This window comes from Epithele typhae (genome assembly GCF_022376455.1).
Source record: "Epithele typhae strain CBS 203.58 chromosome Unknown BXZ73scaffold_13, whole genome shotgun sequence".
Taxonomy (NCBI): Eukaryota; Fungi; Basidiomycota; class Agaricomycetes; order Polyporales; family Epitheliaceae; genus Epithele; species Epithele typhae.
The window spans coordinates 18,626-44,712 of NW_025954204.1; the positions used below are offsets into that span (position 1 = coordinate 18,626).

A 26,087-nucleotide genomic window follows, 5' to 3' on the forward strand; every position below is an offset into this window, starting at 1 on the left:
AGGGGGTGCAGAGTGGTTGAAAGTGGTTGGCGGCGGTGGGCCGGGGAGGCGGTGGATCGTGGAGGTGGTGGAGAAACATAGGAAGAGCGCCGGCTGAGATGTTTTATACCCAGTGGAACAATGGGATCTCGCGCAGACACATTATTGTCTGCTTGTGGTCGAGGCCACGCCTCACGGGACTGTTCAGAAAGTGCGGAGTTCGAGGATGGTTGGGATTGAGCGCTAACTGCGGCTGACGGCCCGCGACACACGACCACGTGACTGGACCACTCGCGAATTCGAACAAAGGCCGAATGGAGCGCAACTTGTGTTTGCTCTCTCTGACCCAACTCTGCCCACCATCACCCCCGCATCTCCCTACCCCGCTCTCGACCGCCACTCATCGTCTTCCCCGTCACTATGTCGAACATTGATTCCGCCTACGTTGGAGGCTATCTTTTCTCCCTCGAAGCTGTCAAGCATCTCCTCATGATGGCTTATGGGGTGGATGAGGATGTCGCCACCCTCGAGACGGCACTGAGAGTGTTCTCTCTGCGTATGGATCTCGAGTCCCCCAACTTCGTCCCGTATGGCCCTCTGGACAGAAACCATGACTGCGCTCAGGGTTGGGTCTTGGGGTGCAGGCTTGCGTTCATCCACCACGGGTCATCTCCACTGGACGTCTCCTTGGACCGCAAGGCGCAAGCGTACGCCGACTACTGGTTTCCCGCACATCTACGAGGCCTCGCGGAGTTCAAAGACGTTCATTACGTGCAGTTCCGCTATAGAAGAACTGCCTATCGTACGTCAAGCGCGCTCGCCATCTTCACCTTTTACTGATTATCGAGATGGTATGCTTTTCAGCTACGGGTCCCTTTGGTGTAAAGCGAAGGAGTGCGCCGGGCAGATGAATTACGTATGCCCCAGAAGGCGTGCGAAGTGGCTCAGGGAACAGGAGCAGCGAGGACAACTCTATCCGTGCATTGTGAGTCCCCCTTGTCGTGCACTGCGTTATATGCTTCTGAACGTCCTTCAGTCCCCACCCCTTCCTTCTACTCTCTACGAAGAGGAGCCTTCGGAAAGCGAAAGCGAGACGGAATCGATCATCGAGGGTGCTTCTACCTTCAAGTCACGAGCCCCTCAGGTATGTGGTCTGTTCCCGCATAGTGCCGCAGACCATCTGACTTGCATTCTTGAACAGCATATTAAACGTCGCAGACGATCTGGGCAGCTCTTAGGCTCCACGTTGAATATTCTATCTAACGTGTTCACCACCATGACGGAACTACGGGCTGCCACTGCGTACTAAATCCGAGATTTGTTGTAACTTATCTTAGTATCTTTATTTCTTTGTTCAACTCTGCGACTCCACCAACTCGTTCATTCGTCGTGTGCGTGGCCACGAGTATTGTTTCGCGAGAGTGGTGGCGGACTCGCACGTATGATTTCTAGTGGACAATATCGGTGGGATCGGAATCGAACTCCCCGCCGTGAGCAACTCCCGCGCCCCCAGGCACCATCCATAGCGTCCCTGCCGCAGAGTGCCGCATGATGAATTGTCGTGTACTTGTCTCTTCCCCTCCACCCGTGGCTTGCATCTCGGCCGTTGAACGACGCTCGAATTTTCTTGGCTTCCAACTGTCGATTCTTTCTTTCTGTCGCCCAGCCTCCCGTCGGCCTTCACAGTCTCTCGCTCTCACGTCAACACACTCCAGTCAATGGCGGACAATGACCCTTTCCAGCTCGGCGAATGGTAGCCGCAGACATACGGTATCGAGAGGGAGGAGATGATGATCGTCAGAGTCAGAAACGACCCACGAAGGTAAGCTTCACGATGCCTTCTTCCATGTGCTCCTCCACGCTCTTCCATTTTACAAGGATGCTTCTCCGCCCCGTATTTCCTCTGGTTTTCGCAATCATCGCCCATGGCTCCCGCATCGTGCATGAAACACGCTCATTCATTTCCTCTAGATGGGTCTTAGCTCGTCGTGCAATCGCAGCAGATGTCCTCGTCCTCCACATCGGTCTCGCTCAGCGCAACCTGGACCACCTGGACCAGTTTCTTATGAACGTTTCTCCTTCGAGTTCCTCGACATATGGTCATCATTGGACTACTGCGCAAGTAGTGGAGGCATTTCGACCACCCGAGGACGCTACAGAAGCTGTTCGCACGTGGCTCGTCGCCGACGGCTCGATTTCGGAGGACCGGATCTCTTTGAGCAGATGTGGTGGATGGATGCGGGTCAACGTTACCATCAAGGAGGTGGATCTGCTTCTTGGGACGGAGTACCACGAATACGCGCTGGAGGGGAGCGGGCGGACAACCATCACATACAACGGCACGTACAGTCTCCCTGCCCACATCTCCCCGCATGTCGACATCATCGCTCCAACCCTGCATTTCGACACTCTTGCGCGACGCATAATGACGAGTTCGGGGATAACAACAACCGCCATGGTCAGAGGGTCAGTTCATGTAAGTTCGTTTATCAGTTTACATGCGGACATGTTTTGACAGTGCCGCCATTGACAGATAATTTCCTCCGACCTTGACCACTGCGATGAAGTTATGACGCTCGCCTGTCTGCGCGCCCTCTACAACTTCGACTACGACCCTGTTTCGACGGTCACCAATAGCATCAGTACCGGTAAGTCGTTTCAGTGACCGTCCTAACCCTCGTGTTTACTCAGCTTCCCTCAGTGCAATACTCTCCGGAGTACCATCTCGAGTCTGACTTCGACGTCTTCTTCGGCAACTACTCTCAGGACCAGGTCGGTCAGCGGCCTGTGTTTGTGAGCATAGATGGCGCCGAGCTCGTCCAGAACAACATTTACCTAGAGTCCAGTCTCGACATGCAGTACGTCATGGGTCTCGTCGGTCCAAAGCAGCCCCTCACGCTCTACCAAGTCTGCGACAACGTCAAGGGCGGCTCCTTCAACACATTCCTCGATGCCTTCGACGTGGACTATTGCACATTCGACGGCGGGGACGATCCTGTTGTCGATCCAGTGTATCCGGACACACTTCCCGGTGGGTTCACCGGTCCGCTGCAGTGCGACGGCGTCCCACGAACCCTCGTGGTCTCCACGTCGTACGTCGACCAGGAGGCGATGCTCACTCCAGCGTACGCGCGACGCCAACGCGCCGAGTACGGCAAACTCTCGCTCACCGGGATCACCTTCGTTTTCGGAGCGGGCGACACTGGCGTCGCGGGTTTCTTTGGCGACTCGGACTGTCTCGACGAGAACAACCGGGAGAACACCGTTAACGGGACGCGGTTCAACCCCACCTTTCCCGCGACCTGCCCCTACGTCACAACCGTCGGTGCGACCCAGGTTGTGCCGGGGAACACAGTCGCCGACCCCGAAGTCGCGGTGTCCGAATTCGCCTCGGGGGGCGGCTTCTCGAACGTCTTCCCGCGGCCCGCGTTCCAGCAGCCTGCTGTCGCGGGCTATCTCGCCAGCCACGCGCCACCGTACTCCGCGGGGATGTTCAACGCCACCGGGAGGGCATACCCCGACATCGCCGCCAACGGCCTCAACTACTCCGTCGCGCTCAACAGTGCGCTGACGCTTGTGGCGGCCACGTCTCCGTCAACGCCGACGTTCGCATCCTTGGTGTCCGCGATCAACGATGCGCGGCTCGCCGCGGGCAAGGCTCCCGTTGGGTGGATCAACCCTGCTGTGCGTAGAGTTCCATCTGCGCTCTGACTGGTGTCTGGTTCTGACAGTTCTCATCACGCAATAGCTCTACACATTCGCGGACGCGTTCAACGATGTCACCGTCGGGAATAATCCGGGGTGCAACACCACTGGGTTTGCGGCGGTGGCGGGATGGGATCCGGTGTCTGGCTTGGGCACACCTGACTTTCAGAAGTTGCTTTCCCGCTTCTTGGAGCTTTCATGACTGAGCGGGAGAGTGAGGCCTGGGTTCGCAAGAGTCTATCCCTGCGGCTTTCGTCCATATACTTATATCACATCCAAGTACTCCTTTTATCAGATAAACCTTTTGCGGGATAGTCATAGGTCTGCGATGCGAGGATTCGTCCGAAATGTTACCGTTCTCTCAACGATTTGCAGAGCTCGGCTGACACGTAACGACTGGTTTCAAATCGACCAAACTGGCTTTATCAAAGCCATCAAGCACCAGGGCCTATGGAATGGACGACCCCAATTCCAAAAGCAGTCTGATGACCAACACAAACTATTGGCTCAGTCGCCATCTGAACATCCACGGCCCAGGCTTCGTACCCTATGGTCCCATAACTGTCACTGTGCAAAAGTATGGCTTTTGGGCTGCCGCCTTGCATTCGACACTTTCCCTCATCTCATTCATGCTGCAGCCGTCTGAGTATGCCGATCAACCTGATAGCTGCGACGTTCGTATGGGAGAGCTCTCGAGCATGCGGGGACGGGCCTTCTCCATTACCCGGTTGCAAGCGGATTGGCTCAGGAAAGAAGAGGAAAGGGGATACCATCACTCGTATATTGTCAGTCCCCTTTCGCTCATGGTGCCGTTCAATCCTTAATGCAGTTTCAGCCCCCGCACACAGATGCCGTCATATGCGGACACGAGGAGGATGGTATCGACGCCGATATCGGTAGCAGTGACAGCGACAGAGAAACCGACACCCCTGTCGGCCCGGAACTCAAGATCCATAAAACCCCTCCTATCGTGCAGGAGCCTACGGTGCGATATTTTACGCTTTGGCGTTGTAGTCAACCTGCTGACCGCCGCTGCATCGTCCCTCAACGCGACGATAACCCGCTTCTCATCGACAGGAATACGTCGCATTGCCACTACGCTCTCCCTCGTATCCATGGGCAGAACCGCCCGTAACGGAGGTCCCATCCTCGACAACGCTATCCATTTCACTGGCAGAACCGTCGCGCCAGAAGTCTTCAGGATTGAGTGTCGCGCCGACGGACGTGGCGACCTGGGCAAACGTTATAGTCCGCCATGCAGCGCCGTCGGCGTCGGTGGTAGTGATTCCGTTCGAGGATGCGACGCCCAGTTTCAGGTCCTTCTGGTTGGCCCTCTGCAGGCGCAGCAGGAAGCGGGCGATCAACACGGCGGTGACCCTGGTTTACGAGCACCGGCTTCAGTACAGAGGGCGGAGTATCCGGACGGACGGAAGCTCGCGTACGGTTCGATCAGAGCCGTGACGTTGCTGATCTGGGCCCCGGCTTCTTGGAAGATCTGCCCATCGTCGAAGTCAGCGTTCAGAGTGGCTCAACAAGGAAATGGTGTTCGTACGGATGCGAGTGTGAATGCCATTTGCAACACATTCAGCGCGAGAAGAACGCTGTCGGTAGCGCATTCAATGTGGATTGGTGGCGACCATCAACGTGCACATACATGAAGTAGATTGTACCTAGGGAACTTCGATCAGCCAGGGAAGCTCAACGAGACAACGATGATTCACACACCATCGCACAAGAGAATGCTTGTGACGGTGACGCTATGTCGCTGGAAGAGTAGAGACCAGCCCACAGCACCGTAGAGTTTGTACCAGGTGATACCGATCAGCAACAGGTCCGCCACGATGAGCGAGGATCTGGAAAGGATGGTGACTGAAGGGGAAGCGGATCAACGACGAGATGCCCAAGTCGTTTGGAGACACCTACATCTGCATGACAGAGGTTTTAGTGAAATGGAGTCGTGTTGCACCACGGAAATTGCTCACGTTAATGGAAGCTGGGTGGGTAGGTCTTGGAAGTATCCGCACCCAAAGATGGGGTCACTCGATCCAACATAATTGAAGCCTAGATGGGTCTGCACCATCAGTCAGCGTGAGTACGTGTGAACAGCGGATAGAGATACTGACAAGATCCACTCCCACGGGTACCATGGAGAATGTACCAACAGCGACGGCTAAATATGGGCTGCGGCTCAAGGCGTAAGCTCGTAGAGCGGAGAACGCTAGCATAATCGCGTCAGGTGAATATCAAGAGGCAGATGGGAAACCATAACGGCATACCGGCCCAGACGAAATAAGGGAATGTGGATAACACTACTGCAGCGCCCTCAACCCCACCGCAGCTAGATGACTGTCAGTATCCTAGGCGGACAAAAAGTGGTCACAGGGCTGCTTACACCTGCCGGAAGTCAGTCCGAGAGTGTGGATATGAGTAGGACGGGACTCACCTGGTCGGAGAAAGTGGTCACAAATGATACGCTATTGACGATCACCGACAGGAGAAAGACGTATTTGTTCGCAAGGTAGAGCACTTGGGCGCCCGAGAGGGGACGTCCCCAAAACAAGTTGACCTCATCGTCAAGCAGCAGCAAGCCGTCGTAAACGACCAGAGCTGTGGATAGCATCCGTAAGAAGGGGAGGCTCGCGCTGCGAGGGACAGCGAAGAGACGAACCTAAACCCGCGATTATGCTGCTCTCCGCTATCTTCCTGCGTTGTGGGGGTAACCAACAGGGATAAGTGGATCTTAGCTGCGAGCGACGTACCCGTCCGCGTAGGACTGGATGATCTCATCCACGATGATTGCGTCGGAGTCCATGCCAGGGTCTCACCGAGGGAGAAATGGCAGTATCGCGCCCCGAGGACCCGTTTATAACAATACCGGGCGCGCTCGTAGAACGGCGATCCGATGAGCGGAGCGCTGCAGCGGGTACGAGTGACCAGCCAGTGATGTTCTTGACTGGTGAATCGAAGGGGAGGCAGTGGAGAAGGTTCGGGCGCAATGTTTCATCACGAGGTAGAGATCGAAGCTTCGGAGTTGTTTAATCCTTATCGGCTTTAGAGAGCCTCTCTCGGTCTGCACAACCGTCGCAGGAGAACTGAGGAGAAAAGACTACAGCCCTCGCGATGACGAAGAAATGCTCACAGAAAGGCCTGGACACCGCGGTGTAGAAATACAAGTAGGTCGACTTGAGTGTAGCCTCCCGCAAATGCAGCGGAAGCGTAGGCGTTCGAAGCGAAGCCAGGAAGACCTTCAGAACATTGCGAAAACGTGATTGTATGTTCGTCGGCTTCAGAAAGGCTCCAGCGATTCTCGCACTGCTTGGCCTGTGCCGCTACACATGACAAGAGGAAGAACACGATAAGCCCCGTGGTGACGCAGCGATAGCTGACGGGGGAAGCCTCTCCGTTACGGCATTGAACATCAAGAACGACTCGACTTCTAGCCTCCACGTCAGATCCGCCTAAGCTGAACCCGACCAGTACATTCGACAGCGATCGCGAGGTTCATGATACAAACACCACCGCAGGGCGCCAACTACAGCGCGATCTCCACGTCCAACCGGGCGAGGTACGAATACACGTCGGGCGACATCCTGTACTTCAGGTTCCCCGCGAAGATGAGGAGCGCCCTCGACTTTTTGCGCAGCATCGCGATTGTCTGCCCGCATGCTGTCAGCGACCCGCGCACAAGGGGAGGGGTAGGTGTACGGCAGGGAACGTACCGTCTGCCGCGACGCCTCCGGGAGCGACGACGCCTTGACCTTCTGGTGCACGGCGGCGAGCACGTCCATCGTGAGCTGGAGGAAGGTCTGCAGGTTGCGCTGGAGCGCGTCCGGCAGGTCCTTGAACTCCTCCGCGCGCTTCGTGATCTTCGCCACGTCCGCCTCGAGCGGGATGAGGTCCGTCGATTCCATGAGCTGCATCAAGATTAGCATCGCATATCGATGAGCCTTTGTCGCCAACGCACTTCGAGCGCAGCCTCGACCCTCCCCGCGGCCTTCGCGTCCATCGCCTCGCGTACGCGCAGCAGACGCACGACCGCGTCGCGCTCCTTGCCCACCGCACGGTTCGTGCGCTCGTAGTGGCGGAGCACGTCCGCGGCGGTGCGCTCGACCGCGCGCGCCTTGTCGTCTACGCTAGGTTGCGTGATCGTGCCGCCGAGCGCCCGCGCCAGCACCCCGACGACGGTCACGTAGTCGCCCGCGAGGTTGTAGAGCTTGATGGCCTCTGGGACGCGATCCGCCTCCTCGGACGCGCGCGCAGCGCGCTCGAGTATGTGCTCGTTGTACGCGCGCGTATCGTCGAGCTTCAGCAGGGAGGCGCTCTGCTCGATCGCGCCGCTCTGGAAAGGTGCGTCAGCGGTCGCGTGGATGAGATGGAATAGTAGAACGTACGAAGCGCGTGCCATCGGGCCTAAAGCCCCCGACAAGCTCCTCCCAGGCAGCGCCTGTGTTCGCCAGGACGATGATCCGGCGGACAAGGTCCCAGGCAGTCTCCACTTGCTCTTTTCCTGCACCACCTGGTTGGTCGGCGCTGAGGCAGACAGAGTAGACGTATTGAAGAGCCTCGCGGGCATCCATGCGGACGAATTGGCGGATGTAACGCCAGATCAGCGTCGAGAGACTCAGCGCCGGTGGTGACGATGACGACAGGGTCACTAAGGAGAAGACATGAGAAACAAACAGCAAAGACGGAATGGCACTCACAAGGCGTAATATCAGATGTTTCTGCCCTCAATGGCACACGGAGGAGACCATGATACGCTAGAGCGATGGCCAGGTGAACGGCTTCGACCTCCATCTCGTTATGGTCCCAGAGCGCAGCAACAGCCTGGAAAGCGTTAGCGCTACCCGTGGTGAGCCGACGGTGAATGACCTACTCTTTCGAACTGACCACACATGAGCAGTACCCCTGCCCATACTCCGCGTTTTGCACCCTTCTGGCCGGGCGCGCCGTCGAAATGACGTTCGCCGTATCCAAGAAGGACCTCCGAGAGACCCCTGAGACCGCCGAATTCATCCTCATCCACCTGGTATCGCCCTTGAATACCACGAGTAGATAGGGGCACTAAGATGACTCACCATCGATAGTTGGAACCATAGCCAATCCTCCGTAGTGACCGTCACGCCCGCGACGCTCCGCCTTGACGGGTCGATCTTGCCCATGAGCTTGTACAGGGCAAGTTTGAAGGGATCCGCCGAGGAGGAGTGGAGCATGTGTGCATTATATGCCGCATGAAGCTGGTCGCGATGAGGTTTTGGCAACCTATAAACTCGTCAGTCATCCCAACAGGGGAAGCAAACCCGTATGTACGCACCGCCGATCTGGAGACTCGATCCACGCCCGCAAATGGCTGAGGAAGCTCGACTCGCGACGCTCAATTGCCACCTGGTGCTGCATTGCTTCCGCCAACGCCTCCTGCAGGTGTCCTGTTCGTATCATGTAGAACAGTCTGGCCCACAATGGCTGGCCCGCGACGAGCTGCACAGAAGGAATGTTGCGTTGAGAACCCACGGGAGAGGAGAAGCGAAAGACATACCTCGACGCGGTCCTCCCACTCGCCCATCCGGTAATGCCTAACAGACACGTACGCCCTGATCTTGTTCGACACACTCGGATCTCCTCCCAGCCGTGCCTCTTGCGCGCGGGCCTGCAGCGTCCGTTCGACAACGTCCCAGTACTGCTCCTCAAGTGCTTCCCGTGCGCCCTTGGCGATTTGCCTACGGAGCTCGACAGCTTCTCTTGATTCAGGGTCACCGAGGTAGGCGCGCGCGTATTTGCGTTCGATGAGTGGCGTGTTGAGGATGTGCGCGCCCGCATGTGCAATTGGAGGTAAGGAAGGCGGTTCGGCGGTGATCTTGGAGAGAACGTGGAAGTTCTGGGATATTTGAAGAGAGCCGGACTACCCACCACTTGTCAACGTGAAGAACGGGGCAGACATAGCCCGCAAGATGTCCCGGACTCGCCACGATGGATGGAGGTACTCACGTCAGAGTTCGCGGACAGCGAAGCTTGAATGAGGGCGTGGACGATGGGAAACGAGGTGCCGCGTAGACGCGATGTGTTCAGTTCGGAGACAACGTGGTCGTAGGCCATCATCTTGCTCTGCATCTGAAGACTGGGCGCGGGCCCAACACTGGTCTATACAGATGTCAGCGAACTACTCATAGCCGTGTGCATCTCCACAAAACGCGTGTCTTCGTTCATATTGATGCCTTTCCCTTGGCATGGGGTTTCGGGCGCACAAGTTGAGCAAATGAGATGAACACTCACAGAAAGCAGTGACTTCCCATGCGAGCTCTTCTTCATCTCAGCCACCGCCTTGTTCTCCCCAACCACGCGCGCGCCAAGCTGCTCGAATACACGCCTCTTCTTTGCCTCCCAGTCTCGCCGCCCGCGATCCTCCAACACGCGGTAAAACTCCTCCTGGGTTTCTTTCCGGCCCTCCTCGATCGTCGAAATGAGGTTTTGTTCGTGCGCATGGCGCAGGTAACCCGCAACATCGGTATCTTGTAGCGCCTGGAGTGGTGAGAAGGTCGTCTGGGTGTTCAAGTGCGCGATGGAGTTCGCGAGGGCTGGCGCGTCGACGTGCGCTTGCGCGAGGAGGTAGTTTCTGGTAAAGTGGCGCGCACAAAACGATCAATATGCAATGTCAAAGTACAAAAAGTGAGAACTCACGCGCGACTCGCATCTCCAGAGGTTCCGGGTTGCCGTGACACGAGCCTTCTTGACTGCGCCTCAATCTGCTCCAAGGAAAGGTTGACGGAAGGTAGGTCGGGGCGAGAGAGATGCGAGGTGAGCGCCTTGGACGCGTTGAGCAGCGAGGAGAGGTTTGCCGCCATTGTGTCTTAACGGAGCATAAAGTGGAGGGACGAGCGAGAGTGCAAGTGGCGGGAGGATACAAGACGCGCGCCGCGTTCAAGGCAAGTTGCAACGCGTTCCACATCACGTGCACGCAATTGGCGCCAATCGAGCTCGTTGAAGATCTGCACGCCAGGACTTGCTCCTCCTCCTCCGGTCGTCGGTCGACCCTTGGGTAAGTGCTCCTCTGATAAGTTGGATGCACCGATAGTGCTATTCAGTAAATCTTCAGTCTTTTTATGCCAATTCTCAGTGAACGCCAGGGTTTCCATCGGTGTTTAGCCGAGTACCGTTTGACTCACCCTGCCCGTGCCCTGCCAGCCCGATGGCAAATATGTTCCATGGTCGTGACGCGTATTATCAAACTCTACCGGAGAGAAATGACCTCATGCTTCGTCCAGTTATCGTCCCATGGCTCCCGATGGTCTACTTGGACAAAGTGCGTGGCAGGACCAGGCAGAACCATCAGCAGCGATTGCATGCCAGTAAGGAGTGGCCCATAGTCTACGGAGGCTTTCCGGCTCACTCAAAGTCTCAGCATTCCCCTTTTCAGCTCCGAGCAACTACTCGGTTTGTCGGGCAGAATCTGACAGCTCCAACCTCCATCCGATAGAATGCCCCCATATGTGCGCCGAACTCGCTTTCTTCCCGCCTGGCTGTCCCCTACAAGTCCCCGCTCTTCTCCCCAACCGCCAAAAGAGCCAACGCACCACCCGTCCCAGATGGGACACAACGGACTTCTCATCAGGCGGCACACGAACCTTCCTCGTACACTCTGACGCACATCTGCGCTCCTAGCTGCGATTGAGGAGCCTTCGTCGTCCGCGCCCTGGCGCGTCGACCTTCGGCTCGTGGCCTAAGGGGCCCTCCAAGCTGTCGGGCACTCTTGTACGGATGCCACCATGTTAATTCGAATCCGACCCAAGAACGACTTATCGATGATGAACAGAACATCGTTGGGCACACATTTTGTAGAAAGCGACAGTATCATTGCGCATGCGTGGGCAATAAACAAAGCGACAGCATGAAAAACCCTTCGGTAGTATCGGCAGGTGCGTCTCCACTCGAATGTGGTGGTGTGGCTCCATCGACGGCGACCAGGCGCTCATGAAAGCGTGGCGAAGCCGACGGCGGTCTTGTCGAACGAGAATGCGGTGTAAACGTTCTTCATGAACGAGTCGCCGAGCAGCCAGACGTTGTCCCCGAGGCCGATGTCCTGGCCGAGGAGCGCGCCGATGCACTTGCCGGAACCGCTCTCCGTCTCTCCGAGGTTGAAGCTGCGGACGAGCGTCCCGTTAGCAAGGAAGCGACGGCGATGCGCGGGAGCACTCACTTGGCGTCGGTGATGGTCCAGTCCTGGCCACCCCAACTGAACGCAACGTTCGGGGGCGAGTCGCAGGGGTAGTAGTATTCGCCCTGCGAGGAGTCGTACTCGCCCGAGCCGCTGATCGCGGCGTAGAACGTCTGGACCGCCGACGGGGGCCCGTACATGAGGGTGGTGCCAGAGTCGATGATCGTCTCGAAGTTGTCGACCGCCGCGTTGCCGCCCACCAGCGCGGACGCGCCACTGAGCTGCCAGAAACCCTGGGAGGAGTCGACGTCGTGGTACTCGATCGAGCCGGAGTAGAGGGCGTTGTTGGTGCCGCCAAGGTAGAGCTCGGAGCCGGAGGAGGCGAGCTTGAAGCCAAACTCGCCGGCGCTGACCGCCTTCTGCTCGATCGCGGTGTTGAAGAAGGGGTTCTGGCCGAGGTTCGAGATTGCGGGGAAGGCGAGACCGAGCAACCCGTCGATCGGGTCGTTGGAAAAGCTGCTCGAGAGCGTGGTCACCGCGGACATGTACTGGTTATCGACGGAGATGCCAGCTACCGAAACTTCAGGGGGTCGTCAGTGGCAGTCGACTGGCCGACACAGCGATAAAACGTACCGGTGTCGGTGTTGATGGGTCCGGAAACGGTGGACCCATCGCCGTACTGGATTGAAAACGAGCCGCTCTTGGAGGAGCTCGTCGACGAGGCGGACGCGTCGTACTTCTGTTTGGAGGAGCAGACAGAAGAGGTGCAGGACGAAGAGGGGACCCAGAGGTCGGATGAGCCGGTGTCGAAGTCAATGAGGAAGTCCTGAGCAGGGGTGCCGATGGAGACCGTGCCCGCCCATTCGGCGTCGTTCTCCTCGTCGGTGAGGGACTCGCTCTGGCGCTTCTGGAGGTGCTCGGGAAGCGTCGCGAGGGGCTTGATCGAAGCGCCCTTGCGGAACGCCTGGGTGCCAGCGTTCTTCTCCAAATTGATTAGGTTCGCACGGTGCTTGCTAAGGGCGAAGTAAGGTCAGTGTGAGCACGGACGACAATGTAGTTGGAGACACGACACACTTGACTGTCTTCATGGTGTGCTTCAAAATCTTGTCGGCGTTAAAAGTGCCGTCGGCATTGGCCAGCGAGGAGCGTTTGGCGATGGGGATAGCGACCCCGCGGGGCTTTGGCGCGACGGGAGAGGCGGACGCCATGAGGGCGAGCGTAACGGTGATCATAGCAGCCTTGGAGAACATGGTCGATGACGAAAGGAGTGAATGTCTGAGGACCGGAAACGAGTGGATGGCTGAGGACCGAGGGGAAGGACCGACTGAGCACAGAGGTGAACAGGGGACCTGATGAGGGTCGTCGAAGCAACGCGATGGCTTAAGTATCACTGCAGGGTGAGCGTGAGCATGGCTGCACATGTACAGACAGGCCTGAATACCTAGCATGTAACCACGGGAGACCGTTGAGCCGATCTCAGCACACGACGGTAGACGGCGCTCCGACCATCGTACGCCTTCTTTCGTCGAGACCGCATGATGAAACTAGGAGCACGGGCGCAGCGCCTCCGTCGACCGGCCCCACGACCTTGTGGTGAGAAGGCGCTAGATGGTGGTAACGGGGTGTCTCGATCAAGGATACTTAGCTGTCATTAGCTGCATAGCACCGTGAGAAGGTCCCACGCGGTGGTGGAGCCCACAGGAAGCTAAGGGCGACTTGAAGCATGTGGGTGGTGGTGGTAGCAGAGCAAGCCGATGTGGGGACTCCCATCAACCGTTTCATTGTGCGGGTCCGAGAACCACGTGGCGACGATACACCCGTGTTTGATCCCCCCAAGACGCCAAACAGTCCGCCGATCTCTCTGGTGTTCACCTACCCACCACCACAGACATGTCGGCCAGGGCAGTACCTTTCTGAACCCACATTCTCTTGGCACTCCCGACTCCCTTGGCACCGACCGTGGACGTCCTGCAAAATTATGCACTTCACGAACCATGGTCCATAAGTAGACTCCTCCGCACTTCAACGCCCATGACAAAGCTGCCATGCGGGAATATACAGAAGCGAGCGTTCAAATGATGACGATCATGCGGCTGTTCTACTCACCACGCAGCTGCGACGCGCTGCTAGGCCGATTGTAACTTGTAAGGCTTGAGTGGCGCAGTCCACGAGACACGGCGACACATGCTTGCGACAATACTCTCAAACACTTTTCCTTGTCATCGTCGTCATGCCAGTCATTCTTCGTGCTGCACTGCTTCTAGTTTCGTCATAGAGCTAGTGGTGAATAGTTCCAAGTTGTGCATGCACTCGTAACCTTGGACATGGCGGTGACGGCTGTTGGTAAGAAGGGGCAAGAGACAGTCGATTAGAGGGAAAAGGGGTAGAATACATGGCGGTCGAATTGTCGACAGCGACTGTGACTCGGCGTGGGTGACGAGTCTATAAATAAGGTCCGGAGTCCGACCGGAGACGCCCGAAGTATTCGAGGCACACGAATTCTAACATCGATGCGTCCGTACGCATCCGCAGCCATAGAGGAAAGAACAGTACTCATCAGAAAACTCATCACTGGGCACGGATGTCCGCCGGGGGTGGTACACTAGAACCGATGTTGTGAGAATCATGGGACGAGGAACGGACTGGTAGTGCCAGCGATCAGACAATTGTCTCAGGCGCCAGTCCGGCGCTCATGCTGCTCCGCCTATGGTATGATATCATAGCAAACCCGATTGACCCATCACGCAGATGTCGACTACACTGCCAGTGGCTCGCGACGTAATGGAATGAGCACGCATTTTAACAAGCAGAAGGTTAGGCTTAAAAGACAATGGGGGCACGCATGCAATCGCGGCGGGAGAACACAAACAATACAGGAAGCTCGTTGACAGGCGCGCGAGTGACCTCGAACGGTCTCCAGTGCCTTGGGGTGATGTGATTGGAGCACGGTTCCTGAAAACACAGTTCTAAGACCCTTATGAAATACTGTGGATAATAAGCGTGTGGCAGGTCGAAACAGTTGAATAGAGCCCTTACTGACTTTGGACTGTCCGACGGAATAGTGCGATGAGGGTGATGTCCTACCGAAGCGTCGATACAAGGGCCACGATGAGGCGTATAGCACCAGGATCAACCCTCGCCGCGAGCGCTGTGGAGGCGGGAATCTGCTCGAGAGGCTTCTTGAATCAGGGAGGCGACGTGCGTCGAACCCCAAGTAAGACCTGTTGTGAATGAAAGGGTGTGCGTCGAGGGGGCTTGAGGTGGCTGTTGGTGATGCATGCACAATGACGGTGGATTTGTGCACCATCGGGATGGTGGGGTGGTAATCTACAAGCTCGGCCAAATCAGTAGGCACGCGATGCGTCGCATCATCACCAGCCAGGGGAGACTGCTCGCTGAAGAGTCGGCCGCGACAAACACGCGAATCGAAGAGCTGTCACAACATCCGCAAAAGACGGATAAGAGTTGGGGAGCCTGGGAGAGTTCAAAACGGTGCACGTTGTAACTCACAATATCCCTTTTTCCGTTTCGCTCTGAAGCCACTGCATCTGCCCTCCGACATTCTGAGGAGGCTTCTCCCTAGTACAATCGCGTGCCAGACCGCCCATCACACTGTAGAAGAAAGCGAGGATGAGTGACTGTGGCGCGGGTCACGGGAAGGGGAAGAGTCTCGTCGATGGTTCTGGGGAGAGAAGCGGTTCGGCGGGCGGAGACGTTATCTAGGACGGAGGCCGGCCCTTTCAGACCTGCCCGACAAATCGAGTAGGGCTAACAGTCTGGGCCACAGCGGCTGGGAAGGGGCCGCCAGTCCCAGACTAGCATGAGTCGTCTTTCGCATGCGAGTGTTGAAACGTTCACGGCCTCTCTGTCAGCTACGTGACGATGGAGAACGAGATCTCTCACAAGTGTAAATGCATAGCCGCGGGCTTGACTCGGTCTAGATGTGACGTCTGGAAAGGGATTCGCTGTGGTGATTCGACTCGCCGACTCACATTTCTGGTATCAATATGAGCCACTTAGTAGCAACAGAGCATCGGGAGAACTCACACGCGCGTCGAGAACTCTTTGCTGAGAAGACCTGCTGCTCTAGCTTCGTTTCCTGAGCCCGAAGAGATACTAAGGAAAGTTTCACGCAGTGTTGAGGCATTCAGGAGGTGCGCAACATGTTCTTCGGGGAGAGTAGACAGCTCTTGAAAGCCACTCGAAAGCGTCGCATACGGGGAAGATTATAATGTATATTCACGACCACGGCGAATACAGCTACAGGGCACGACAGTTTCAAGCAAAAATGACCTACCTGACCATACTGACGCCGCAGAAATATTGAAAGGCACTCACGATCACTCATCACGACGAGAACAATCTTGCTCAAGTAGGGGAGGGGAAAGGGCGCATCCACGGAAAGTGTAAGCATGGATGGCCGACTCCATTCGATGAACGAGGACCTACAATGGACCAAACGCATTCGCGCACAACCGTATCTCACCGCTGTGCAGGCAACATCTCCTCGTCCTCCTCGTCCTCCGCTCCCTGACCGTCTTCGTCCTCACCGAATGCGCCATCGTCTTGCTCGATGGATCCGTTCGCCTGCCGGGTTTCGTTCCTCCGAGACTGAAATGATGGAAATCTCAGTGGAGGGCTGCGTGAAGAAGGAACATACATACATGGTAGACCGCAGTCCAGTACCCGCTCCAGTACATCGCCGCCATCGCGCGGGAGAAGGCCTCGTCTTGGCTTACCATGGCAGTCTCTGATCCAGTCCCAAGGGGGTTTCCGTCCATGCCCGCGGCCGGTGCCATCGCCGTGGCCAAGGAGGGGTCGTGCGTTGGCACGAATGTATCGAAGTTGAGCGGTGCAGAGTCTTCTCCTTCACCGCCGTTTTGGGGGGTGGAAGTCGAGACTCCCGCCGAACTTGTTTTGGACGTTGGGGGAAGGTCTGGGGGAATGTTGTACCACCTGCGCGAAGACGAAGAGAGGTGAGAGGGCGTACGGGAACGACGTTTCTGCGAGGCAGGGGCATACAGCGGGGACTTCTTCACCGGCTCGTTCTTCCACTTCTTCCCTGGACCGTGGTACGCCTGCGGCCGTCCATATTAACAAGCTGCTTTGCATGTGAGAAGGGGAAAAACGCACCTCGTACTCGGCCGCAGCGCTGTTCCACGCGTCGATGAGCGCAGAGTCGTCCCAAATCTCCCCGTGCGTAAGCTCACGGCTTTCGTCCTCTTCGTCCTCTTCTTCCTTCTGCATTGTGGTGGTAATCAAGGGGGCATCCTCATACGGCATCTGTGGCCCTTGAATACCCGGGTCGTCCCAATGCTGCACGGCCTGATGAGGAGGACCTTGCCTCCCGCCATACTGGCCCTGGCCTTGGCGATAGTTCGGTGCGGTCTTTCTTTTCTTCGCGGGGGGCTGCGTTGGCGGTACGTTCGTGGGGGCCCTGGCGTCGGGTCTACGGGAGTAATATCGTCATAGGAGATGATGGGGCGCATTGTGGGATGAGAAGATGTGCGGTGGCGGTTGGTCGTAGCCTCAGACCTCAGACCTCAGAGTGGATGAGTGCCATAGACTCAGAGGTCGCGGTCAAGGACGTGCTTGCCGCGCGTTCAAGTCGCGTGGTCGAGGCGCCTACGAAGTGTCCCACGACTTCTCTTTCAGGTACCTCACTGTGATCGGACGTATTGATACAAGACTGGAGTATGCAAAGACGTCTGCAGCAAGTCTACAGGTGCGTTGTGCGTCTACCCGACCCTACTCTACAGAGTCGTAAAATCTACGTATGAGTCCAGGGATCCCAGTGAGAGGGAGCTCGTTTCACCCATTTTGCGCACTACGCTTTCTTGGTTTCCTTCACCCGTCCGCCTTCCATTTCGATCATCGTCATGCTAGTTTTCCTCTTGGAGAGTGTCTGATACTGCGCCTTGACCCAGTCAAGCTTGTTCTCCAGGCCGAGCTCCTGGCCCTCCCCGTCGATGCTCCTCCCCCGGGTCTCCGGTAACCACAGCGCGAAGATGGCGACGGCGACCCAGATCCACCCCGCCCACATCCAATACGGCCCACTCGGAGACGCGTTCAGGAAGATCGGCGTCGAGAACGTGATCACAAAGTTGCAGATCCAGTTCGTCGTCAGCGCCAGGGACGACACCGACGCGCGTGTCTTGACCGGCTGCGACTCGGAGACCCAGACGCGGATGAGGATCGCCCAGGTGAGGATGAAGGCGATGAAGTAGACGTAGATGAGCGCGATGGCGGCCCACTTGCCAGCCGCGGACAGGTTCGGCTGCGAGTAGAGCGCGCCCATGACGGTCATCGCCGTCGCCATCACCATTCCACCAAAGATGAGCGCGGGACGACGTCCCCTGCGAAGGAATGAGTACACGGCTTTGGACTGAGCTGTATTCCGTGTGCTCACCACTTGTCAGAAATCACGAACTGCCCTATGACAGTGAAGACAAAGTTGACAACTCCGGTGATGCCACTCGCGAGGAATGTTGCGCTTTTGGACGAAAGCCCGGCCTGCCTGAAGAGCGTGGGCGCGTAGAACAGGACGCCGTCGATCCCACTCAGCTGCTGGACGCCGGACATGAAGAGCGCGAGTAGCATGCGGCCGCGGACGTCCGATGCGAACGACGCCTTCATCCGTTCGAGGCTCTTCCGCGGGCCCTTCGACGCGTTCGCGTCTTCTTCCACAGCATTCTCCTCCTCAGGCTCGTGGAACGGCACCTCGGTCTCATCGAGCCCTAGGCGCTTCAACGCCGCGCGCGCCTCCGTGAACCGCTTCTCGTGCACAAGCCAGCGCGGAGAGTGCGGGACGAACGGCAGCGCGGCAGCGAGCGCGAAGCAGACCACGGTCTGGAGGACCCACGGCGTGCGCCACGCGAGCGACCCCGCGATGGACGAGGAGCCGAAGCAGGTGAAGTACCCGAGCATGATTCCGAGAGTGATCTGGACCTGGAGAATGGACCCGATGCGCCCGCGCAACCGTGCGGGCGCGACCTCGATCCCGTAGACGGAGACAGCGCTCAGGAAGACGCCCTCGCCGGCCCCGGAAATGACTCGACCCATGAAGACTTGCGCGAGCGCAGCCTTGGAGGACGAGTGGCCGAGCCCGGCGGTGAGTGCGATGAGAGAGCCCGCGCCGTAGATGACACAACCCAGGGCGGTCGCGTAGGTTCGGGAGATGCGGTCGGCGATTGACCCTGCCCCAGAGGAAACAATGGCGGCGGGGATGAGGATGATGGAAACGAGCAAGCCTTCGATACGGGAGTTCAAGTGACCGACGACGTCGATGAACTGGTCCATCACGGTGATAGAGCCAATTGAACCGGTGTCAAAGCTAGTTTGGAGGACAAAGAACGGATGTTAGAATTCATGGAAGGGAGGATTGAGTAGTACTACTACTGACCCGAAGATGAAGCCGCCGAAGGAGGCAATGATCACATAGTAAACGTACGGAGGGATGCGTAAGGCTTGTGCCAAACTCCGGAGGTTCGTCATGTTGCAGCGAGCAGAGAGTCTTAATCGCGAAACGTACCGTGAGGACAAGGAGGACGGCGGGGGAAAAGTATTTGTTGCGCTGACCAAAGACAATCCTCGGAAGCCCGGTCCCAGTTCCGGTCAACTAGGCTGAAGCGAAAGCGCCCGAGCAATAGAAATTGATTAGAGAAGAGCTTACTTACACTGCTTTACACGTGCACGTGGCCTGGCTCTCAAGTCTCCTGCCCCAACGGCGGCACTCACGGTCCTCCCACCTGCCACGCACTAGTACGATCCCACAGTCCCAAACTATCTCGGCTTGCGCCATGAACCGCCCTTTGGAGGAGGACATGGTGATTCACCTCGAGCAGAATGTTTCGCAGATGACGTACGTTTTATCGCATTCGGACTACCGAGCACTCTTCTAATCAACGCTCCTGGCACGTTCCAGTGACTCTCAGGTCAGTCATCAGAAACTTCTCGGTCCCGCATGTTCCCACTCAGAGATTGCCACGATTCAGATAATGCAATGTCGAGATGCCCTACTCCACGCTGTCTCTATAATACATGGCGAAATGAACGCGCGCAACTCCTTCCTACGACTTCCTGTCGAGGTCATCCATCTTGTGCTAGAGCTCGTGGCGGTCTCTCTCGACGGAAGTCGCCTCAAGAGCAGCGGAAGATCTCTCCTGCAGTCCTACTGGCGCACTCTTGCCACCGCCAGCAGTGACCTCCTCCCCGTCTCCCACACGTGCCGCCGCTTGCGCACAATCACGCTTTCACACCGGACGTTATGGCGTACTGTTATCGCATCCACGAACTTCTACCACCCCTCGTTGATGTCTCGAAATGAAGATATTCCTCTGATCGTCGTCATTCCTACTTCACACAATTACTTCAAGAGCTTGGATCATTTCTATGCCACCAAAAGCCATCGATTCCAGGCTCTACATCTGAGCGATCTCGGACATCGCCACTACAACTCCTTCAGAACCCTCTTTTCAGGAAGCTCGATGCCTATACTTGATCGCTACTCCGTCGACGGAAGGTCTGGGTCTCTAATGAAATGGCCTTCGGACGCACTGCCGATACCCGAAGGGTGCGCCAACAGTCTTCGTGTCCTCTCAATCAAAGGGGTTCCCCTAACTCCGTCATGTCCTCTTCCAAACCTCACCCATCTTGCGTTATGGGCAGTGGAGACCACGGGTCTCTATCGCAAGCTCCCAGACGTTCTTCGGCATTGTCCCAGTCTCGAGGCTTTGGCTTTGATCAGAATACGAGACAAAGATGGAGGAAACTTCCCGCTTCTATCGACCCCTTACATTCCGTCGTATGACGACTATCCCGATCTGCTCCCACGTCTCCGTCGAGTTACATTCGCCGTCTCCGATTACCTGGATCACTCGAGTGTCATCGCTCTCGAGTTCTTTCTCGCCCTTATCTCCTCGCGGAAACATCAAATCGCCGTCCAGATCCTTCCATGTCGTGTCGAAGACGAACGGGAGAGCGGTGCTCTTGGGGCCCGCCTCTCGCAGCAAATCACAAACGATCCCTCCATTCTGGCCTACCACATTGACTACAGCTCCATGGAATACCCCAACCGCATTCTCTCCCTCACCCTTCTCCAACCAAACAGCGCGTTCCATGCTGTTGTCCTCCAAGAGGAGGGCTTCGGGCCCGAAGACCAGGCCATCTTCTCCCTCTGGTCCGAACGGCTCTTCCACACCACGGGCGCATTCCGCGCCGTGCGCGAAGTCTGGATCACCACCGACAGCCAGCCCGGGCACCACTACTACCACATGCTCCGGCGCGAGCTCGCGTCGCTCGCACAGATCGAGACCCTGGTCACCGCGTACGACTGCTCCGGGTACCCCGTCCTCCCCGACCCGACGCTCGAGATGTGCCCTCGCCTGGGGGACGCCGCCGCCCCGTGCGCGTGGACGCGCTTCCGGACGCTCCGCCTCGTCTTCGCGTACGGCGCGCGCCGGGCGGACACCTCCCCGCCGGACGAAGACTTCGCGCTCGAGTCCGGCGCGTTCTTCGACGAGCCCGCCTTCCCCGGCCCAAGCCCGCTCCCGTGGCCTGGTGCGCGCCAGCAGACGCTGCGCTTCACGGCGATGCTCGAGCGGCTCGCGGACGACGGCGCGGGCGCGGGCGCATTCGCGCACCTGCGCGCGGCGGGCCTCGTCGTCGCGCTCCCACCACAAATCACGGCGCACGCGGAGGACCTCGCTGGGCTGCGCGCGCACTTCGCGGACGTGCGCGTCGAGCGCGCGGACGTGCCGCGGATCGTGCCCGAGCTGCCGGCGTTCTGCGAGGAGCGCGAGATGGGGAGCGAGCGGCAGCGGGATCCGTTCTGTCCTTGGGCGGGCGCGCGGTGGTGACTGGTTAGCTTGCAATCGCTCTTTCGTCTTCATGAATGGATGAAATTATGACGTTTCCGTGCGTGTCCTGAATCGATATCTCCTGTGGATCAGGCTGATGATTGGAGCAGTGGGAAGGATTTTACAGTCTCAAGACGATGTCTTAGATGAAGTTCATCGCCAAACCCGCATACACCCAAGCCGGCCCAGAGGAAGTGCACAGAAGCGACTTTAAGGTACTTAGAAATCATCCACGGGAAAAGCCCTGGATATGCAGTTTATGTATGATCCAATAGTGTTACATCAATCCACAGCATCCACAAGACGTAAAATGTCTACTGGGCCGGCGCATATGGCGTAATGAGCATCTTGCTGAACTCCTGGAGCTTCTGCGGGCCTCGAACCTCCTCGGTAAGTAGTGGTAGCTGGACTATGTGGAAGAACTCGTCGTAGAGTTCGTGCGCCTCCTTGAGGTACTTCTGCTGCATCTTGTGCCGTACCTGGCAGTGCTCGCAATTCGAGCCTATCAATGGGCGCGGTTAGACATTTACTTGAAAGAAAACGCAAGGTGCAGGGAGACATACTTTGCTTAGGGAACAGCAGCTGGTTGACGACGATGTTGTGCGTGTCGATCTCGTATGCGGTAAGCTCCTGCACCAACCGTTCCGTCTCGTAGAGCGACAAGAACTCGGAAATGCACACGCAGACGAAGGTGGTCTTTTCCTGTACGCGTACGTGGAGATGTAAACACGTGATACACGCTCTCGAGACGAGTCCACGTACTGGATCTTTGAACTGCGTGTTAACCTCGGTGATGATTGCGCGCATAGACTCAAGCTTCGCAAACATATCCTCCGGTGCATCGGCTTGACCTCCCATGAGGCTCGTCATCTGGCTGATCATCGGGCCGATGCGTCCACTCAGCGTGCTGAGCTTGCCAAGAGCCTTCTCAAGTACGGTGGGGAAGGAGAGGAAGCGTAGGGTGTGGCCTGTTGGTGCCGTGTCGAAGACAATAACAGAGTACTCCATCGACTTGACGTGCCTTTTTCAAGGCGGATTGGTGGGGGAGGACGCAGCATACAGAGGAAGACACGCACTTCATGATCTCCGCGAAGCTCATAGCCTCGTCTACACCAGGGATTGCGAATGCGAGGTCTTGCATCATGCTACCCATCATGCCGTTCGAGTCCGCTAGAAACCTGGGTGAGTTAGGCACGCACGGGATGGCTTCTGCGACGCACATTGTTCCACCATCTCCTGGATCGCGCTTGTGGGGTCGATTTCCATAGCGGAGAGGTTATCGAAACCATTGACCTTGGTGGCCTCTTTGGAGAACTTCTGGCCAAATGCATCCGACAGGTTGTGTGCAGGATCCGTGGACTGGCCAGGTAGGTTTGGGGATGCACAAGAGGGCTCGGAAAACGAGAACTCACAATGAGGAGCACAGATTCACGGCACTGAGCAAGCTGTATGGCGAGAGAGCATGAAGTTGTGGTCTTCCCTGGCGCGCATCTTGGTCAAAACACGGTCTCGCCACGCTACATCGGTTTCGGACTTACCAACACCACCCTTTCCACCTGGAGCGATATAGATGTTAGCCATTGTGGGGGAGGAGTGGCTGAAAGACATGCCGCAGAAGATCCACTTCAAAGACTTCTGGTCGAGGATGTTTTGAAGAGTGGGTTCGAGGATCTCTTCGGCCATGATATCTGGAGGTAGATGCAGATGGGAAAAGAAGAAGGTTGAAAGTGAAGAGAACGGGTAGGGACGAGGAAGGAGAGGGCAAGGGTGATCTGAGCGTTTGCGCGATAGCCGCGTATATACGCATCTTCCCTCCCGCCATCGCGCAGTTACTAGCGTTTTCCACACCCCGCTCGCACCTCCACGACGCCGGACACGTACGCGATGTCGGAACAGCAGAAGCTGCACTTCCAAGGTTCGCGTGGATCTCCCAATCACTCGTCGAAGGAATATCTGACGTCCTCGCAGCCCTGCTCATCGCAAACGAGCAGAGGAATGTGTACGGTCTTCGGTACAACGACTATGAACGCTACAGGTGCGCTCTTCATCTTTGTTTCCTTAAAAGCTTACCAACAAGCTTTTCCAGGAAGCATTGCTACAACCGTACGCATCGTTTGCGTTCGTCCCTCAAGATGACTTATGGAAAGGGCCGCGAATTCAAGAAGCTGCCTCCGATGAACCTGGACACGATCAAGGAGGGACAGTGAGTATATGCTCGACTTTCTGCGCATACACCCTACGGACCAACGTCCTCCAGCCTCCAACTCCTCCTTTTTGAAGCGGAACGCGCCTGGGCGCACTCGCAAGAGATGCACCTGGAGTCTCTGCAGCTCGCGAACACCGCCAAGACCTCGTCTGGCGCCGCCGCAGAGACCGCGGAGAAGCAGTCGTCCGCGAACCGCAAGCACGCAACCCGCCGCATGCGCCGCGCGATCCACTGGGCGACACAACTACTCTCCCACTGTCAAACGCTCTATGCCCAGGGTCGCCTCTCTGCCGAGGACCTCATCCAAGTGACGACCTACACGCTCATCCTCAACGGCCGCTTCCTCCGCCAGCGCTTCGACTTTGATGACGCGCTCGTGCAGCTGAGCGTCGCGCGCAACCTCCTCGACGCGCTCGCGGCGACCGCAGCGACCAGTCGGGCGCAAGCACTTGCGGTGGCGTACGCGGACGAGATCGGGCCCGAAGTCCGCCATTGTGCGCACGAGCTCCGGAGGGACAAGGTCTACGATGTCGACGCTATCGTCGCGGATGTCGCCCCGAAGCACCGCAACGCGCTCGTGCAAGACTGCGACGCCGTCCTGACCAAACTGAAGGAGGAGAGCGGGGCTGCTGGGCAGGACAGAGGCAAGCTGAAGGACCTGATCTGGGAGGACGAACCGGTGCCGATCCGCAACCCCGAGCTGGTGGATGTGCTCCTGAAGGTCCAGGAGGCGCAGGAGAGGTTGGCGGAGGGCAAGCCGGATGGTGAGCACGGCAAGGGCAAGGGCGTGGGATCAAAACGTGGAGTCGCTGCCTACGATGCTATTCTGCTGGCTCTCAGCGAAGCAGAAGAGGTCTCCCGTAAGCTCTCAGAGGTTCAGAAGGTACGTCGCCCGCATGATATCCGCATTCATGGTCTTGACGAGATCTGCAGTCAAGCGGCACAACACCTGCGGCCGGCACGCGAGACATCCACTTTGTCCACGCATATATCACCTACCAACTGCTCGCCCGCCGTGTACAACGCGACCTGCTGCTCACCACGGCTCTATTGAACCAGCTCAACACGATGCAGAAGGCCTCGGCCGGCAGCTCTTCGCGGAAGGTCCAGGTCGACTCACGGCTATTCCCCGCCATTGTCAAGCTGCTCGACACCGCCCTCCAGTCCCTCGAACAGATGCGCACCCTCTCCATCGTCGACGACAGTCCGGACCTCGCGACCGCCGTCGACGCGCGCCTCGCGTTCACGAAGGCCCGGCGATGCCATTATCTCGCTTGGTGCTATGCCCCTTCGAAGAAGTACGCCGAGGCACTGGCGCTCGCTCAACACGCGGCGATCCATCTGCGTGAGGCGCGCGGGCTCTTTGTTCCGATGGCGGACGCGGACGCGATCAACCTCGGCATGCCCGCGTTCTATCCGCTGGCGGAAGCGGACATTGCGCGCTTCGAGGCCGAGAGCACGCAGGACGCTACGGGGCTCAAGAACGACTGGTTCGCGCTCGATGGGAGTGCGGGGTACAAGAAGCCGTTGTTCTTCGACATCGCGCTGAACTACATCAGCCTCGACATGGACCGTCTCCAGGGGCGCGCTGGCAAGGCACCTGCGCCCGTGGCCGTTGCCGCCGCTCCGAAGGGGGAAGAGAAGAAGACGGTGACGCAGCCTGTAAGGGCCAAAGCCGAGGAGGTCGCAAGAGCGGAGACCCCGGAGCCGACAACGCAGTCAAGTGGCCTGGGCAGTCTGCTTGGCGGATGGTGGGGTCGGCGGTAGGAAGACTGCAACCTGTAAATACTTGGTATAGCGTCGGGACTTGCCAACCAGAGACAATGTGATTTATGGTGATATCGCTGGTGGGTGTGACATCGGTGGGTACTAGGTAGCGCGTGCTGTGCAGGGCGTCTCTTGTGCCTCCTGTTGAACGCGCCCAGGGCAGTCGAAGGATGTCCGTTCAAGTGTTCTGTTCCATGCACACTTGATCAGATGGGTGCGATAGAAGAGGATAGAAGGGCGGCAGCATCACGACTGCAGGCTGGCGCCAGGATGTCCGTTTTGCTGCTGCCTTGTACATGCTAGCGGTTGTCCTACTTCACTTTCAATCAAAGTTATCGAGTGGGCCCTACGGTTTGAAGGCGCCCCATGCGCAAGATACGGTTTCTCACAATGTCTGACTTCGCGTCCTAGATCGATCTGGAGG

General features: G+C 57.5%; 10 protein-coding genes across 10 annotated transcripts; 4 read left to right on the forward strand and 6 right to left on the reverse strand.

Annotated features, from left to right (window-relative positions):
- Positions 1 to 399: 399 nt before the first annotated feature.
- BXZ73DRAFT_99631 (uncharacterized protein) lies at positions 400 to 1,242 on the forward strand (the record flags this gene model as incomplete). The annotated part of the gene is made up of 4 exons (XM_048028071.1): positions 400 to 781; positions 828 to 964; positions 1,016 to 1,123; positions 1,198 to 1,242. The coding sequence occupies 4 exons, from the start codon at positions 400 to 402 to the stop codon at positions 1,240 to 1,242; spliced, it is 672 nt and encodes a 223-aa protein (XP_047879548.1).
- Positions 1,243 to 1,769: 527 nt separating this feature from the next.
- On the forward strand, positions 1,770 to 3,886 carry BXZ73DRAFT_89060 (subtilisin-like protein; the record flags this gene model as incomplete). Its single annotated transcript, XM_048025154.1, has 5 exons — positions 1,770 to 1,801; positions 1,951 to 2,455; positions 2,513 to 2,627; positions 2,681 to 3,663; positions 3,728 to 3,886. 5 exons carry the CDS (start codon positions 1,770 to 1,772, stop codon positions 3,884 to 3,886), a joined length of 1,794 nt encoding a protein of 597 aa, XP_047879549.1.
- Positions 3,887 to 4,504: 618 nt separating this feature from the next.
- Positions 4,505 to 6,496, reverse strand: BXZ73DRAFT_76121 (uncharacterized protein; the record flags this gene model as incomplete). The annotated part of the gene is made up of 12 exons (XM_048022360.1): positions 4,505 to 4,664; positions 4,768 to 5,061; positions 5,127 to 5,179; positions 5,237 to 5,285; positions 5,339 to 5,354; positions 5,410 to 5,537; positions 5,667 to 5,755; positions 5,808 to 5,902; positions 5,961 to 6,030; positions 6,128 to 6,291; positions 6,353 to 6,387; positions 6,444 to 6,496. The coding sequence occupies 12 exons, from the start codon at positions 6,494 to 6,496 to the stop codon at positions 4,505 to 4,507; spliced, it is 1,206 nt and encodes a 401-aa protein (XP_047879550.1).
- Positions 6,497 to 7,216: 720 nt separating this feature from the next.
- Positions 7,217 to 10,523, reverse strand: BXZ73DRAFT_44191 (nucleoporin-interacting protein NIC96; the record flags this gene model as incomplete). The annotated part of the gene is made up of 12 exons (XM_048019290.1): positions 7,217 to 7,339; positions 7,404 to 7,598; positions 7,649 to 8,023; positions 8,076 to 8,338; positions 8,388 to 8,511; positions 8,561 to 8,710; positions 8,763 to 8,946; positions 8,999 to 9,162; positions 9,221 to 9,583; positions 9,670 to 9,822; positions 9,955 to 10,294; positions 10,360 to 10,523. The coding sequence occupies 12 exons, from the start codon at positions 10,521 to 10,523 to the stop codon at positions 7,217 to 7,219; spliced, it is 2,598 nt and encodes an 865-aa protein (XP_047879551.1).
- Positions 10,524 to 11,647: 1,124 nt separating this feature from the next.
- BXZ73DRAFT_44117 (acid protease) lies at positions 11,648 to 13,083 on the reverse strand (the record flags this gene model as incomplete). Its single annotated transcript, XM_048019276.1, has 4 exons — positions 11,648 to 11,819; positions 11,876 to 12,413; positions 12,467 to 12,846; positions 12,908 to 13,083. 4 exons carry the CDS (start codon positions 13,081 to 13,083, stop codon positions 11,648 to 11,650), a joined length of 1,266 nt encoding a protein of 421 aa, XP_047879552.1.
- Positions 13,084 to 16,315: 3,232 nt separating this feature from the next.
- BXZ73DRAFT_44026 (uncharacterized protein) lies at positions 16,316 to 17,322 on the reverse strand (the record flags this gene model as incomplete). The annotated part of the gene is made up of 5 exons (XM_048019260.1): positions 16,316 to 16,444; positions 16,498 to 16,789; positions 16,856 to 16,911; positions 16,967 to 17,242; positions 17,287 to 17,322. 5 exons carry the CDS (start codon positions 17,320 to 17,322, stop codon positions 16,316 to 16,318), a joined length of 789 nt encoding a protein of 262 aa, XP_047879553.1.
- A 338-nt stretch (positions 17,323 to 17,660) lies between these two features.
- Positions 17,661 to 19,327, reverse strand: BXZ73DRAFT_44230 (general substrate transporter; the record flags this gene model as incomplete). The annotated part of the gene is made up of 3 exons (XM_048019294.1): positions 17,661 to 18,189; positions 18,243 to 19,166; positions 19,236 to 19,327. The coding sequence occupies 3 exons, from the start codon at positions 19,325 to 19,327 to the stop codon at positions 17,661 to 17,663; spliced, it is 1,545 nt and encodes a 514-aa protein (XP_047879554.1).
- Positions 19,328 to 19,881: 554 nt separating this feature from the next.
- On the forward strand, positions 19,882 to 21,690 carry BXZ73DRAFT_44112 (uncharacterized protein; the record flags this gene model as incomplete). Its single annotated transcript, XM_048019275.1, has 1 exon — positions 19,882 to 21,690. The coding sequence occupies one exon, from the start codon at positions 19,882 to 19,884 to the stop codon at positions 21,688 to 21,690; it is 1,809 nt and encodes a 602-aa protein (XP_047879555.1).
- A 314-nt stretch (positions 21,691 to 22,004) lies between these two features.
- On the reverse strand, positions 22,005 to 23,373 carry BXZ73DRAFT_89065 (arsenical pump-driving ATPase; the record flags this gene model as incomplete). Its single annotated transcript, XM_048025155.1, has 8 exons — positions 22,005 to 22,192; positions 22,254 to 22,392; positions 22,453 to 22,711; positions 22,767 to 22,860; positions 22,911 to 23,049; positions 23,103 to 23,170; positions 23,229 to 23,246; positions 23,301 to 23,373. 8 exons carry the CDS (start codon positions 23,371 to 23,373, stop codon positions 22,005 to 22,007), a joined length of 978 nt encoding a protein of 325 aa, XP_047879556.1.
- Positions 23,374 to 23,574: 201 nt separating this feature from the next.
- Positions 23,575 to 25,663, forward strand: BXZ73DRAFT_89066 (uncharacterized protein; the record flags this gene model as incomplete). The annotated part of the gene is made up of 5 exons (XM_048025156.1): positions 23,575 to 23,605; positions 23,659 to 23,725; positions 23,777 to 23,893; positions 23,948 to 24,779; positions 24,830 to 25,663. The coding sequence occupies 5 exons, from the start codon at positions 23,575 to 23,577 to the stop codon at positions 25,661 to 25,663; spliced, it is 1,881 nt and encodes a 626-aa protein (XP_047879557.1).
- Between the last annotated feature and the right edge of the window lie 424 nt (positions 25,664 to 26,087).